Genomic DNA, 17,495 nt, shown 5'->3' with positions numbered 1-17,495 from the left:
AGCTACTATTACTCAAAGAAAGTAGGCAGACCATTGTAGGAAATGTTATCGATGGGATTACCTGTGTCACCTTTCAGATTAACCAATGAACTCGTCTTAGGATGCGTTGACGGGCCGTTGTAAAACTTACGTTCTTAAGCAAAGCGCGAAATCTCTGTAAAGAAACTTTTGTGGCTGCGGAGTATCACATATTCCTTTGTTATATAATAAAAGCCGGCATTTAACACTTAATATATTTTAATATACAGACATTTTAAAAATAAATTTAATTTTTGCAACTACAAATGTTCTTATCTACAAAAAATATATATTTTAATTCAATGGTTACACCTTGAAAGATCGGACAAATTTCATCGGCATCAGTTTTCTGCATCCAGCTGGCGCTCGGAGAACACATTTTCAGTTGGGGGAGGGGGGATAGGAACTGACATAAACAAGATATAGGTTATCTTATATCCAAGAAATTCTACTTTTAACATGTTTTTTTTTTTTAAGTTACTCGAATTTTCACTGATTTCTAAGGAAAAAACTGCACTTGTTATGAAACTGGTGTGTAGATCCTCATGTCTATACCAAATCTATCACCAGTCGAAGCGTCACTAGCAAACAGTTCACACACCTGTGTTTGCAAGACCACATAGCCTAGGTCTACACACGTGCGATGAGATTGTCAATACCTTTCCAGTGATTGAGCTCGGAAAAACACGTTGGTTTGCCGAGAATTTACGATTGTAGGTGTTGTATAATCATTCAACCATTCCGTTATTTAAAACTGAGAGAGAAAACACACACACACACCCTCACACACACACACACACAATTAATGATTAATAGCGATTCTCTGTAACCACTTAAACTTCTTTGCCACGCATGGTCACCGATTTTGATGAAACTTTGCCCATTATTACGACTTGACACCAGAAACATATATCAAATAAAATTTCGTTGCTATGTGTCTTGGTTGCCATGGTAACAGCCAGAAAAGTTGGAAAAATTGAGATTTTCAGCTACTTTGAATCTTTATTAAGCCTTAACAAAGACTAAGAAAAACAAACAAACCATTCTTACAAAAACAGGACACCTTGTTGCCACTTATGCTATAAAGAAACTATTTAGAATTTATCTCCAAGTAAGTGGTAACCATGGGTACGTTTGGAATACATTTTAAATGCTGAAAATGCTTAAAAACGCTCAATATTCACTAATGATAGGTGATATGATCAAACTCAATCAACAACCTAAGAAAAAAACAATAAAAATTTTTGACCTTAAGAAATTAGGTATTGGCAATATTATTCTAAGAATAACTTTCATGGTTGCCATGGTAACATAGTGTAACCATGCAAAATCTGTTGCTAAGATTGGGTTACTGCTATTATCGTGAGGAAAAACAATAAAATTCATGACTGGCACATATACATCCTTAGGACCTTGCAACACCCACAACATAAGAAATATTGGGATTAATTGTTACTTTGCAGTGTAACCATGGAAACAACGTACCAGTTGTTTAAAGTGATATTTTTTTGCTGCTTTAGGAATTCACTAACCTTTTAACCAAAAAACATATTATTTGACTCACCTTGAATAGTACTTATCTAGTAGAACTAAAATTGAATATCATATATTGATAAAGTTTGTTGAAAAATACAACATTGTTGCTATGGTTACCAAGAAGTGAAAATGTTCGATTTTGTTGATTTTATATCAATATTAAATCCTATGTGCTAGCTTTTTGCATCCAGTAAGAGATTGGGTGGTAGTCAAAATTGAAAGTCAGGTTAGTTGTTCATAAATATCAATAATAAAAGTTTTGGGAATCTAAGGGTATGCATCCAAGGAAACAGAATATTTTTCAGATTTTTATGCATATTTTTTCAGCTTATTTCCATAACAACACTCTATTTAAAGATTTGAATTTGAATTTTGTGAAGTGTAAAAAATTAGAGTCACACCAACGCCTTTAAAAATTGATCATCAGTTATATAGAAATGTGCTTTTAAAAAGATAGGATTAAAACACAAAGAGAAAAAAGTTAAAATCCCTTTGTGGTATTAAGACCATGGCAACCATTGCCAACCTATAAGAAATATCATATTTCGTCCTTGATATTTGTTACAAGGATCTTTTGTGTATTATTTGCTAGCATTTCAACCTATAATTGTTTTTATTTTTAAGTGTATGACTTTATAAAGTTAAATGAACATAATTATTACTTTTGAATACTTTGTTTCCATAGTAACGTATGTAATAGTTGATTTACCAAACATGTTTATCATGCATTTAAGACATCAGGCATTCAACTTTCAAAAACAGTCATTGTCACTTGTTTGCTTTGCTGCAAACGTTAACTGTGGGACTCTGAACATGTTGGAAAATGCCATTTTTCAAACTTTAGGACATGTTGCTATGGTAACCATGACACATAGCAACCAATTTTTGCCTGATTTGAGTTTACGATATCAAAGACTTGTATCATAGAGAGTTTGGAGAAATTCTGAGACTATGCGTGCCACAGCTCCTATATAAAAGTTCAAGTCATTACAGAGAAAGGCTCTTAACATTCTCTCTCAGAAGAAAATGTAGGAGGCCTGCCCATCTCTACTTCACTAAGGAAGTGTTGAGGAGATGGAACAGTGATTTGAGGCTGGAAGCATAAGGTGAACAAATAAGAATAATAACAATTCTTATCACCAATGAACGATTTATCATAATAAGATTAATCAAATATATATAAATATACAAAATACAAAATTATGAAAGTAATATCATTATCAATAGAAGAATGACCAATATTTTCGTGAAAAAGACTGAGGAGGCAGCTACTGTAGGAATATGAATATTTTTTTATTTGCATTTCTTGGGAAAACTGTGATTTTCTAAAAATCATTTTACATTAATATTGTTTTATTTCACTTATTGCATACATATGTACACATCATTATTCTTAACATTTGTTGTAATGTTGTATCTGCTGATCATGAATGGAACTTTACTATTTCAGAGCAATTGTGTGAAGAGTACCTGACTAGTATTTATATCTTGAATAAATAGTATGCACTGATCGAATATATTAAAAAGTTTATCCGCGTTTCTTGAGAAGGGCACGACCGTAAATGAGCTTAGATTGGATACTTAATACCCCATTTTCAGGTCCTACAGATCTGGCACCATATTTTATCTTTAAAAGAGATGTCAGATGTCTTCTCTTTCAAAGAGAACAACACTGGTAAAAACTGGACAATAAAATCTGAACTCGAACAAAACAGTTTACATGTGTGGGATATGTCCCCATTTAAAGGTCAAGTCTACATACAGTAAAAACAATAGATGCCTTGTTCAGGACGTGGGGGTTTTTTTTGGGGTTATTTTTTTTTTTTTTTTTTTTTTGTTTTTTTTTTGCATTCGCTATTACAGTTTTAGCAATTATACCATAAAGTTAAATTATAATTCAATATTTACAAGATTCAAGCTGGAAGAAATCTTTTTGTAAAATGTATTTAATTAAAACCCAGAACTTCTTTTAAATCTCTGTTAGAAACACACAGGCCTATGGTCCATGTATTGCAGACCTTTTTTAAAGGACAGCAACTTGTTTTTATGAATTATTATTAACATTTGAATTCTTAACATCCCAGGGGGACCAGACCAGACTCCTTGATTGCCCTTTTTCCCACTAGATCCACATATGAACATTTTTTTGATTTTAAATATTAATTTGAAAGCTAAACATGCAATTTTGTGTTATTAGATCACCTGAATCACTCAGGTGACCTATTGCTATCTGTTTTCGTCCGTCGTCGTGCGGTGTGCGTCGTGTGTTAACATTTATACATTTTTAGTTTCTTCTCTGAAACCGCTTAACCAGTTTCAAAAAAAATTGGCACATAGCATCTATGGTGAAGAACAAAAAATATGAATTTCTTTGAAAATCTTCTTCTCTGCTCCTGGGTATTAAATAAACTAAATAAGTACATAGTTATGAAGAGCAAGAGACCCTTTTCCAAAATTGTGAATTTCATAGCCTCAGGGTCAGGACTTCTGGTGTTAAGGCGGGGCTCTATTGATTATATAGTGAAATTGCATTAATTCTTTGAAAATCTTCTCTGCTCCTGGATATTAAATAAACTAACTAAGTACATAGTTATGTTGAGCAAGAGTGTCTCTCTAAAATTGTGAAATTCATGGCCCTGGGTCAGGGGATCTGGTGTTAGGGCGGGGCTCTATTGATTATATAGTGAAAAATACATTAATTCTTGAAAATCTTCTTTTCTGCTCCTGGGTATTAAATAAACTAACTAAGAACATAGTGATGGTGAGCATGGCTTCCTTTTCAGAAATTGTGAATATCATGACCCCTGTGTTATTGTGGGGCTCTATTGATTATATAGTAAAATTGCATTAATTCTTTGAAAATCTTTTTTCTCTGCTCCTGGATATTAAATAAACTAAGTACATAGTTATGATGAGCATGGCTGCCTCCTCAGAAATTATGAATTTCATGGCCCTGGGTCAGGGGTTCTGGTGTTAGGGCGGGTCTCTATTGATTATATAGGGAAAAGGCATAAATACTTTCAAAATCTTCTTCTCTGCTCCTGGGTATTTTTCAAACACAGGAAGTGCATGGTTATGATATGGAAGAATGCCTGTTCCAAAATTGTGAAATTCATGGCCCCTTGGTCAGGGGTTCTGGTGAAGGGGGGGGGGGGGGCTATTGATTATGGTGAGAATGCATAATTTCTTTCAAAATATTTTTTTCTACTACTTGTTATAAAGTAAAGAACAAGTGTATAGTTATGATGAACAAGATGCTTCTTCCAGAATTGTGAGTTCATAGCCAATGGGTCAGATGTTCTGGTGTAAGGATGGGGCTTTATTTATTTAATGATATAATGAAAATGCATTTCTTTGAAATTCTTCTATGCTTCTTGGGATGTTCGAGGCAAACAGAGTAAAAGTTTTAATATGCAAGAGAATTTATGCCAGAATTTTGAACACCTAGACCATTTAGCCAAGTGTTCTGGTCCTGGCCTGGGCTCTATTAACTTGTATTCTGCTGAGCAAAGTCATTCCCCTTTGCCATTCACCTTTGATAATTAATCGAGGTAAATAATGTATTTGAAAGCTTAATAGAATAAGAGAATTCTGCAAGAATATTTATTGTATAATACAAAAAATACTTTCATAGTTTTAATGACTTGGAAATAATAGATGAATGAAAATGAGACAAAAATAACATCTTTTTAAATGTTCTTCAAAGGCCAAGAGAGGCCAATGTGAGAAGTAATAATATCGGGTTAAGAAATAGACATAGTCTGCATGGTAATAGTGATAAATGGGGGGGGGGCAGATAGATACTAGACCAATTATTTTGGTAATGCTAATCATACAATTTTTCTTGCTTTTGGGCAACAAAGCTTCATTGATCAGTTCCGTCTACCTGACCAATATATAGGGCCCACGGAAGGTTTGGCCGGTCCACAGGGAATGCTTACTGCTTAAGGCACCTGGTCCCACCTCTGAATTTCTGTGGATCCGTGTTAATGCAATTTCATGGATTTGTATTGTTTGTTGATTTTTGAGATCGATCACTTTTCGTCACGTTTTCATTCAATTGTCACTTATCTATACCGTCCAGCGGAAATAATTGTTTCCAAATAAGCAATTTTCTAACTTTTTATTCGAACAATTTTCATAGTATACTTTTAAAGAGAGAACCATATGTATGGTTCATCCGCACTGAAAGTAGAATAAGATATGAGTTTATGGTTTTGTTAGGTCTACTTTTTGCCCGTTTAATCTATAATTATAATTTGTTTTGAGCTCTTAAGAGTAACAGGAAGTTTATTAGAAAAACCATATATAAACTGTTAAGATACTTGATCTTTTCTCTCACCTTATATATATAAATACATAAAATATTTAAAATGTTACGGCCTATTTCTTTCATCTACAATCGTTTCTCTTCCAACTAAATGGTTTAAGTGGAGGTCCTTTTCAATTTTACCAGAAATATGACGAAACCCTGAGAAAAAGTGCAATAATAAACAAAAGTTATGTACAGTTTACTACTGTATTTCACAAAAGTAGATTTCACAGTCATAAATCAAAGTTTTTTTTTCCTATCTTTAATCAAAGTAGCCTTAACATAAATTGCAGATCGTCATATTTTTTTGTTTTTCATTTTTAAAAGCAACTTTCTTTTATGAAAAGGGAATTATACTTGTAAATTTGCATATTATTTAAAAAATGTACATCAATGATATTCATTTTATGAAATACTTAGGCTCTAAATCTTCAAACATGTTTTAGTGTAAATTATGGCGTAAATCAAAGTATCAGAATATTTATTATAGTTAACTTAAGTTAACTATAATGAACCATAAATAACTATAGTAAAGTATTGCTAAGGAAGACATCTCGCTTGTAAGCTGATTGCATCTAGATGTTTTGTGTTATTGTGTTAAATTTATAAGATATTGAAATAAGATATGCATAAATTTGTCCTTAGAAAGGAAACTATTCAAAAAGACATAAAATAGATGTTATATTTCATGTTATATTGAAAAGTAATTTCATTTCAACCTTTCCTGCTAAATTCATTGATATAGATGAATATTTAATTCTGTGCAGAATCTGCTTTGAATTCGTCATTTAAAATCTTATGAAACAAATCTTTTAGTACAATTCAGTTACCGATTCGCACAAATGTCTTTCAGAACAAACGTATCGTTGCTTAAATTTAGAATCGGTGTACTAGGAAACGTTTGAAACAGAGATTTTTTCAGCGCATTTTGGGTAAGAGCACAGCAGCCCTTTACTTAACATTGCAGAAAACAGGTCAAAATTACGATTTTGTGATCTTTAATAGTTTTAATTATTGAGTATAGCATTAAAAATCCAATTGTAGTGCAGTCGGAGTTTTTATCATGACAATTGATATTTTTATTCTTTAATGTTCACGAAATTATAAGATGATTATAAGCTGAAAAGATGATAAGAGATCATGCATAGCTCTAATCCTTCGACGTACTTGGCTCCAGTCTTTGGCACCCCCTTTTTCAGCTCTTCAGATTTAAATATTTCGGATTTCAAACGTTCTGGCATGAGTATCGCTGAAGAGACATAATTTGTCGAAATGTGCATCTGGTGCATCAAAATTGGTACCATATAAGATTTACATGAAAAGTGTCCTAACTTAGTTTCTTTAACAGAATAGGCTAGCAATTTCTTGAATATAGGTGTCTACTTAATATTCTCATGTACTTCATGCCATTGAATATGTTTCTATTTTCATCATTTGTTCTTTTCTGCTGACTCAATAGTTTATTTTTTTTTATAGCTCAAGAAAAGCTACTGCTGAAAATCCTGACAATCCTACTTGGTCAGTAAAGGGCACAGTATATCTTATTCTTTTGTTGTAACAGTTTTTTAACTTTTTTGAAGAATCGTAGTCTATAAATTATGACTTTCTAATGAATAACTTAACAGTAATATACCTTTTTAAATATTGATATGTTTCTTTTACAGTTGCTACACACTTACTCTCTCTTCGCGTTTCCTCTCGACGCAGGAAAACTCATGTATTGCTTTGGTCGGATAAAGCGTTGTTACTCGTGTTATGGACGTGTGGTGATGTGGAAGTGAATCCTGGGCCGACAATCAAAAGACTGGCCAGATCTGAAGTTTTACGAAAATTTCAGAGATGCAGCCAGACACCTATTGTGAAATTAATCTATGAAATAAGTCAAACAGAGATTCCTAAATCACTCTACATCCAGGGTCCTCCAGGGTGGAAAAAGGATGATGAGTTCAAAAACATATCAAATCTAAACAAAGGAGGTGAAGAAATCTTCAATAAATTAATTCTGTTATTCAAGGAGAAATGGAACCCTCTACCACCTGAATGGGATGTTCTACTGAAACATTACCAAAATCTAAAGGAAAACAACAGCGAAGATAGTAAAAACGCATTAGAAAGATGGATGCTGGAAATTGACATTGTTCCAAAACTCAGATTGTATGCTAGCATTAATGGTGAACCCTCAACAGATATAATTGAAGCTTTTAAAGCTGTTTCGCAGAGATGGCAGGTTATTGTCCCCTTGTTTAATATTTACAAGCCAGAATATGCTAGCACCAATGTTAAATAGCATCCTTTGTATTAAAATAAAAGATTAAGGGTCGGAAAAGCACAGTAAAATTAAGAAATGCTAGCAAAAAAGCTATAAATCTTTGAAGATATGATTTTAGCTTTAACCTTAAGATTCATTCATGTTAATTTTATTTCTTTTGGTCAGGATAACTATGGGATCAGTAAATCGACATGTGTTACTACATGTACCTTCTCAATTACGTCAAATGAAGCTACAGAGATACCTTTCTCCTCCTTTTCAAAAAGTGCGACAAATGAAAAAGAAGTTCAACCAAATGTGACAGTGGCATCTCATGGAACAAACAGCATGTTGTGTGAACCTTCTGCTAAGAAAAGAAGTAAATCAGATATCCATGATCTACAAAGGGAAGAAACTGCTCATCAAAGTTATGCCAGCCCTAACCCTGAAACAGAAATGATACAAGCAGTCAAAGACACAGAATATGGTAAAACCAACAGAGGAACAGGAGGGCAGCCACAACTGGATCCAGACTTATTTGAGCATGTACAACACAATGCATGTAATTTTGAAAAAGCAATGACCAAAAGCAAGGACCACCAACTGTTTGCAGGAACGCACAACTTGAAAACTTCAAATCAATCGCAGGTCATTATTTTTAAAAACTTAGCACTTCTAAATCCTCAATAATATGCTTAATATGAAATATTGGAGTGCGCTGAAATACAAACGTTAGTAGGAAAATAAATGACGCATAATAAACGCTATAAGATAAATTTCATAATGTTCCTGAAATATCAACTTTGTAAATAAGTTTTTCGTCTTTCTATAGTCGAAAAGAAGATTACCGGATGAAGAACCTATGTTAAATAACTATAAAGTACCAAGGGTGTGTATGATGATCGAAATATCAACATCAAGAAAATAAATTTTGCGTACCTAACAACAATTTATCCTACATCTTTTATTTGAAATACAGATTCAACTTGACATTTGCGAAAAAGAAGGTAAGAACGAGATTGAGAATATCCAGTTGCTGCAACTCAGAGCTGAACAACTAACAAATGATATGCAAAGGAAAAACGACGCAGAACAATCACAAATGGTTACACTGGATTCCGAAAAAAGAAAATCTTTCAACGAAAGTAGTCCAGACGCCACAGTCCTTTATGATATGGACATTTTCCCAGAGGTAGATTTCAATGTTTAAAGAAATATCGGTTTTTGCATGGTTAATTGTTACTTAAGTTTTATCTTCTTTTTTTACATTTTTCATAGGAAGACGAACTTGATGTAATTCTGAACAACAATGTGTATCAGGTAATTCAATTTCTGTTACAGCAGACTTGTTTTACAGTCAAATAATAGGCAATTTTGCCAACTTGGCGGACAGCCTAAATTTATCAAACAAGCAGGCAATCAGTTTCTGTGCACAAATTCAGATAAATGAAATATCTATTCTTGAACGCTTCAATTCGTTATCTTTTATGTACTGGTTTATTACAGGAATTTCTGGTTCCGGTTTTCTTAAGAACATATTTAAATCAACTTGGCAGTGATCAGCCTTCGGCAGAAGTAGCCGTATTGTGCGAAAGAATATGGAATATATACATGTCGATGCAGTGCTGATGAAATCAAGCTGTGTTGAAATTTGTTAAAGATGACATTACTCTCCACTTGTAAATCAGTGGTACTACATGTACCTTAAAGCACCCCTTTTATTTCACACTAACACAGTCGTTTCTGCATGAAAAAAAACGGTGTAATACAGTTAAAAGCAAAATTCTAATCCGAATGTTGTATGTTCCGAAAACTTGCCTATTACGGTGTTAACTTCAAGCTTGTATTATTGAATTGAATTGACTATAAATGTCTTATTCGGAATTTTGTCCAATCCGGCAAATGTGAAAATAAATCATTGATGTCTGGATTAGACAAGTTTACGAAATATAGAAGAACAGCACTTCAATGTTAATACTTGTTGCGCAAGCATTTCCAACTTATATTTTGTTTTTAAAAATAGTGATCTTTTGTACAGATATTGAATGAATGCTTATATTTTTCACGGCGATTGTCTGTAGCTATGTTGGGTACACGAGTTGGTGTTGTCTATATGAACTATTAGAGTGTCAATAGAATTTTTGTAAAGTCAAGGAACTCTTACAGATGTGGTAATGTAAAATATATTCTATTGTGATTCATTATTTTAATGTTGCAAATCAAATTACAAATGTCGTAGTACATTTACTTTGAAAGAACTTGGAATCAATTAGCTCCAATACCTTTGTTAGCACCTGGTGCCTAGTGATGGCAGCACTAGCCAACGAGTAATACGTACAAACGTACCGTGTGAATATAGTTTTTATTGTATAATAAATATGTGAAGTGCAAAGTTATTTCATTATGGACCACAGGAGTAACCGATCTATTAGTGATTGTTCTAGAAAGTGAACATGAAAAATTAAGACGTTATCATATTTATTAGATCGGTAATTAATCCCTTACTGCGTGTTAACACGTATAAACATTATGATAAAAATTGTTTTTAAAACATGTTTTAAACTAAGTCTTAATTATTGTCTTATATGTCAATTTTATTTTCATTCTCACATTAAATAATTAATAATTTATTACTTTATAAAATGTGTTTACAATAGGTACTCCCCAAGAAGGGAGTGTATAAGATATGAAACGCAAATCGTAAGATGGTTCGGAAAGCAATATTACAGTGGCAAAATTGATAAATACAAAATGAAAACTTAGTAAAGGTAATTTAATTTTTTTTATTGCTACAGAGGCAAATTTTTCACTTTGCATCTACATCTATGTGTTGTCAATGAACACCATGATCAGTAGAAATTATAGGCATTATCACGTGACAAAGATTCAGGGAATCAGCATTACGTGGAAAGGTGATTACTTTTTATTATCTGACGATCTGAATATCACAATACATTCTTTTGATTCATCAAATATTTTTATATTGATGAATCGTTTTGAAATGCTCGGAAAGCAGGTACCATTCTTAAATGCAAATTGTGTCCTTTTGTATTTCTTTGAAGACAGTCTGAATTACCTTGTGCTTTTCTGGGACGCTTACTTGTAAAAGTTATTTTTTTTAATGCTTAATTTTGTTTGCGTGGATTTGATGCTTTGTATCAATTTTACTTGTAATTCATATCTAGTATTTAATATATTCATAATTTAATAAATGTTATTTTATTCATTACACTTGTTTTATTTTTACAGGAACCTTCTGACCCAATTATTTTACTGTAACTCATACGTTTACCGACTTCTTCAAACTACACAGACATACCAAAAGCTTTACAATAGAGATGACATGAAACATCTTATAGTAATAGATACTAGTGTAAGAGATAGAAATAGCTATTAATTATGTCACCTTTAGACAATTCAGTATTTAGGATTTAAAAGTTCAAAGGATGATAAATGGTAAATCTTTCTAACGATGACCAATTGACCAGAATTGAAGACCAAAACACAATTAAAAACACATTGCTATAGATCAATAGATGAGGATAATAGCGATTGGGATTCAAATTTCAATGAGAAATGTGAATTAATGATTCATGCATTTGAGACGAATACTCTAGCGGTTTATGACAGACATATTTTTAGATGAAAAGAAGGATAAGAGATAACGATACTTAAGGTTGACATGCTCATTTTTACAAGGAAGAGAGAGAAAATACCTATCCGGATAGAAGAGCTTATTTTTACGAGAGTTCTCGCGAGCGGAGTGAAGAAGATGAAAACAAAAATAGGCAAATCAGTAGAACATGAGGTTGTTCACCTAGTCTCACACGTCATAGTAGTCCAGACTATCCATAAAAAATCTAGAATATCCAAATCATAGAAAATAAATATGAAATCTAAGTCATTTGATGGAACTGGGGATTTCGAGGGGTATTTAGCACACAATATATAACTGTGGCTAAAATCAACATTTAGAGTATAGCAAGAAGCTTTGTACTTAGCCATAAGTTCGTCGAGCACAGCATTGTTAGTTTTAAGCAATTTACAGTCAGTGGAAAGAACAGATTTCAATCTCTTGATTAAAAAAAATTGAAAGACAGATTCGGGTCAGAGAATAAGGCTAAAGTTTTCTGATTTAGACTTCAGACAAAAATGAATCATTCACAGAGCTAGCAGAGTCAGTAAAAAACGTATTAACCAGAAAAGCCTGCTTCCCAATTTTTACTAGATACGCTTTCGCTCGTTTATTCTAGTGACGCAATACCAGACCCTGATATTAAACTTAGACTTGAAGAAGTCTAACTCAACTGAGGTGATCCTCGGTCCGTTTGGTGACGCTGATCCGAGGAAGACTTCATTTAAGGAAACCTTAAGGGTTTGAGTTGAGCACTGTGGTTGAGGTTGAGGAATTTTGGTGACGGCGGGGCCAGATGGTGTAACCGCTGACTACTAATAACGAGGATGCTTCTTACGGTCGTGGTTCGAATCAACATGGAGCCATACACTTTTATAGTTATAATTTTTCGCCTTTTCAAAGGCTTAATTTTTTTTATAGAACCTTGTGTATTTTCCTTTAGTTATCTTTATCTTTTATGCATGTTCATTTTTGATATAAAAGACACTAAAGAGAAAGCAAATCGTAAATTCCATTGTAATATAAACACCGTCAACTACACCTCAGTATAGCACACTTTCTTCGTTATCTAATAACCTTGAAATGTTACAGAAACATATTTTTTAATGATTTTAGTAAAATTTTGGAACATTTTTTTTTTTAATAATAATTAATTTCTCTTAAAATTATTGATGTTGTATTGCCAATGGTGATGTACAGAGCACGGTAAAATTTTTGAAAAAGGAACTCACAGAACCCATAATTTTTCGCATTGATTTTCTATAATTCGCAAGATCATCGACAAAAAATTGATCTAGACTGTTACCGTTTTTAAGGGCGACCGACGTCACAGAATATTTCAGAAGATGCAGTTTAGGAGTTTAAAAACAAAAAAGATTTAAAATAATTCACTAGTTTTATAGTTTCCAAGATGGTTTAGAAATGATTTATAGATGTTTAAGAAGAGTGGATAAGTGACACAAACTGTGTTTCAAACAACAAAGGAGAAGATGAGATCGCATATTTTATATGATGTCTTGACGTTGCAGATTTCACTTTAACTGCGCCGTGATTACATGATAGGTCTGAAATAATCACTCAAAATCGATATATTTTTTTTTTTTTACAATATATTGAAATGAAATTTTGTTGACCACTAAAGTAAAGATTCTGTTATAATACGTGTGACTTTTTGTGTGTTTTTGTCGTCAAATATTTTTGAACGGCCCTCGTATATACATTACTATTTTCTTTTTCCATGCTTACATTTACAAAAAATTTATTTATAAACGTATTCCCATTTTGTAGTATCAATGAAAACACATTTCACGCATATTCCCTGGACCATGATTATACTCACTAAGATACATGTATCCTCACGTTTTATCAAGTGTTGGAGATTTAAAGTTTTTAATACTAGTATTGCGATGATTTAATGAAGGGATTCCAAACTATATTTTATCCCAGGAAAAACAACTTCATTTCTTAATGTGAGCATGGAACATCTTTACAAGCATCTAATCTTTGTTTTTTATAAAAGCAATGAAAATGATTTTCAATTGTATTTCCAGCATTTCAATAAATGAATATTTGTTTAGGTAAAATGTAAACAATATGTAGTAGACCATCATGTTTAGTTATTCCATTTTCGGACTGGACAACTCTTCACCACAAGCTTCGCTGTGTGCCATAATAACAAGTGTCATTTAAGGTAGATTCCTCGACCTGTTCAATAACCGATTAGATAATCTGAAACAAGTATTTCGGAGATTAAGACAATCTTAGTTGAAACTATCTTCAAAGAAGTGTAAACTTTTCCAGAGACATGTAAAGTGGCGTGTATAAAAGAACTTCGCTCTTATTATCAAAAATTTGTAAAGGGGTACATAAACATAGCTCAATGCTCACAAAAGTTAAAAGAAAACAATGCTTAGTTGGACACAAGTCCATCAAGAGGCATTTGAAAAATTAAAGTATTTCCTTATAATATCTCCTGTATCGGCTTGTCGTTCGAACAAGGACTGATGCCTCAAATTATGAAGCAGGAGCAATGCTTTCTCAAATACAGATTGGGAAAATAAGAGTGATATAATTAATTTTCCGAGATATTTAGTAGATTGCTAAATCAGAGCGTAATAACTGGAAAACAAGAAGAGAGCTTCTTAAGCTTGCTATTGTGACTGTAAAACATTGTAACTTATCTTTGTATGAACAAACCAAGATAAGAACATTTCATGAACCCCTTGCCTGGCTCATGAGGTTGGAAAATCCCGTAGGACAAATAGCTATTCGCTTGAAATATTATATAGTTATGACATATGGCTATTGAACACCGCGCTGGTAGACTGCATTCTTACGCAGATGCATTGATAAGGCCCTTGCTTAGGCGATGAATGTACCCATTGTTTTTGAAATGAAATTTAATCCAATTCAAAAATAAGAAATTATTTTTATATATTGAAGACTACCGGGAATATACAATCAAGTTCTTCAGCTTTAGCCTTATTTAGACCTCCCTCTTCATAGAACTATAGACATATTTAAAGTACGAGAATGTATTGGATTTATGGTCTGGAGAGGATTATGGTTTCAGCATGATGATAAGGTTGTTAAAAAACCTTGAGCCCCGTATCTTTATCATCTAATTAGAAAGTCTTTTTCCGACACTACATCATTCTAAATGCACTGTTCAAAATACCCTATGGATGTAGATGTTCCATCGGTAGAGATACAGGACTCTTGTCTCACCATCTTGTTGGTTTGTATTTCAAATCAAAAATTACAATATACAATTTATTTTTGAAAATAATCGTGCAACATCTACCTTTTAATCAAATCAGTCTTTTTTGTTAAGAAATCAACTAATGGGGATATGGTATTAGCTCGAAAGTGCGATGACAGTGATCTGAAACCACATCAAAATGGATATAACGGATACTGGCAAATAGGTGGTTAAGGAACAGAAGATGAAAAGCCCGTATCCAGAACTAAGATATCAGTAGTAAGCAGTTCAAAACATCAGTATGCTGATGATTAAAGTGTTGATATCAAAGAAAATATTTGCATTTGTTAGTACCTAGGTATCACAGGATACTAAAAGAATACCCAGAAAAAAAAAACAAATTTAACGATAAGATTTTTATTTCAATAATAAAAATGTTAATAGCAACTATTTATATCCTAATATAAAATGAAATTGTGAAATAAAGCACAAAAGAATAATTAAAGACGGTAGATTAGTAATCGGAAATGCTTTTTCATTTGATAAGGTAATTTCCAAATTTGTCCATTTCATGTAAACGTCCTAACACTAAGCCATCAATTAACATGATTTCGATATTTTCAGAGCGTGTCATTGTTCGTTTTTAAGATTGTTTTAAATGGTAAGAGGAGAAAAGCTTCGATACAAAACGTATGAGATATACTTAGAAATAGAAAGAATATTGTCATAATTATGTACAATGCGTATTAAGTTTAATGCATTTAACGTATCATCAAAATATAAACGGTCTTACAATTCGGTATAGGCAGTATAAATTGCAGTATGTCAGTAGAACAGTTGTAAAGTATAAACCTTTTCCTATATGTTATCAACATCTTTTGCAATCTATTCGGGAAAGGTTATGTCAAAAAATGGCAGTGTTTCAAATGATAAATGTTTTTTTTTAATTACATAGCAATATGGCATGTGCATAAATAATGAAACAATATATGCAATCACCTATCATTGTTATTCATAAATCTATTGAACCTTTAATGTGGTATTAATATTTTATGAAAAACTTGTACTTCTTAAACTTCACAATATTTAAAAATTTTCCATACAAAATGAAAAAGGTGAAGATGACGAACAGTGATCGATTTCTTGAAAATCTATAAACAATACAAATCTGTAGACAGGGCAAAAACACAGACCCCCGGATATTTCAGAGATGGCCGGGGTCAGGTGCCTAGGAGGAGTAAGCATCCCCTGTTGACCGGTCACACCGACATGCAGATTTCTAATAAACATCGCGTTTATTTTCTATTCTTCTATAAAATCCATTTAAACGACCTTAAAATGAAATATTAGATAACAGCATGAAAAAAAAAACAAACAAGAGGCCCATGGGCCACATCGCTCACCTGAGCACATTGGCTAGGAAAAAAAGCAAAAATCAGTACAGTATTGAAAAGTTTACAGGGAGGGGGGTGTTGAATTTTAAACTACCTGATTATGCTTTCATATCAATATAACAAATGGCTTGGTTGTTCTTGAGCAACAGATTTTTTCCCATATATTCATTTGTAAAACTTTGATCCCTCATTGTGGCCCCACCCTACCCCCGGGGGTTATGATTTGAACAAATTTGAATCTTCACTACCTGAGGATGCTTCCATATAAATATGACCAATCATGGCTTTGCTGTTCTTAAGAAGAAGATTTTTAAAGATATTTTCCTATATATTTCTATGTAAAACTTGGATCCCCCATTGTGGCCCCACCCTACCCCCGGGAGTCATGATTTGAACAAACTTGAATCTACACTACTTGAGGATGCTTCCATATAAATATGACCAATCTTGGCTTTACTGTTCTTAAAAGAAGATTTTTAAAGATATTTTCCTATATATTTCTATGTAAAACTTGGATCCCCCATTGTAGCCCCACCCTACCCCCGGGGGTCATGATTTAAACAAACTTGAATCTACACTACTTGAGGATGCTTCCATATAAATATGACCAATCTTGGCTTTACTGTTCTTAAGAAGAAGATTTTTAAAGATATTTTCCTATATATTTCTATGTAAAAATTGGATCCCCCATTGTGGCCCCACCCTACCCCCGGGGGTCATGATTTGAATAAACTTGAATCTACACTACCTAAGGATGTTTTCACATAAGTTTCATCTTTCCTGGCCCAGTGGTTCTTGAGAAGAAGATTTTTAAATGATGCCATTATTTTTTCACTAATTCCTAATTATCTCCCCTTGAAAGAGGGCGTTGCCCTTCATTTGAACAAACGTGAATCCCCTTTACCCAAGGATGCTTTATGGCAAGTTTGGTTGAATTTGGCCCAGTGGTTCTTGAGAAGAAGTCGAAAATGTGAAAAGTTTACAACAACGACAACGACAACGACGACAGACAACGGACAAATTTTGATCAGAAAAGCTCACTTGAGCCTTTGGCTCAGGTGAGCTAAAAAGTCATACTCAGGGAGATTTTCTTTTGTAATGTCTTTACAAGTATTATTGTGACTAGTTTCTTGCTGCTACTTTATGAGTTG

The 17,495-nt window shown here is 32.9% G+C and overlaps 2 protein-coding genes across 2 annotated transcripts in view; both read left to right on the top strand.

Moving 5' to 3' along the window:
- LOC133195481 (actin-related protein 8-like) overlaps positions 1 to 17,495 on the top strand; it is a 239,032-nt gene that overhangs the window by 28,876 nt on the left and 192,661 nt on the right. The gene's annotated exons all lie outside the window — the stretch shown is intronic.
- LOC133194359 (uncharacterized) lies at positions 2,786 to 11,393 on the top strand. Its single transcript, XM_061330334.1, has 8 exons — positions 2,786 to 2,827; positions 3,154 to 3,229; positions 7,531 to 8,093; positions 8,301 to 8,762; positions 8,947 to 9,003; positions 9,094 to 9,306; positions 9,393 to 9,434; positions 11,364 to 11,393. The coding sequence occupies exons 1-8, from the start codon at positions 2,786 to 2,788 to the stop codon at positions 11,391 to 11,393; spliced, it is 1,485 nt and encodes a 494-aa protein (XP_061186318.1).

This window comes from Saccostrea echinata, unplaced genomic scaffold (genome assembly GCF_033153115.1).
Source record: "Saccostrea echinata isolate AGI-Se365-2 ecotype Australia unplaced genomic scaffold, CSIRO_AGI_Sech_v1 ptg000029l, whole genome shotgun sequence".
NCBI lineage: Eukaryota > Metazoa > Mollusca > Bivalvia > Ostreida > Ostreidae > Saccostrea > Saccostrea echinata.
The sequence above is the reverse complement of the archived record's forward strand: the minus strand, read 5'-3'. Positions and strand labels throughout refer to the sequence as shown.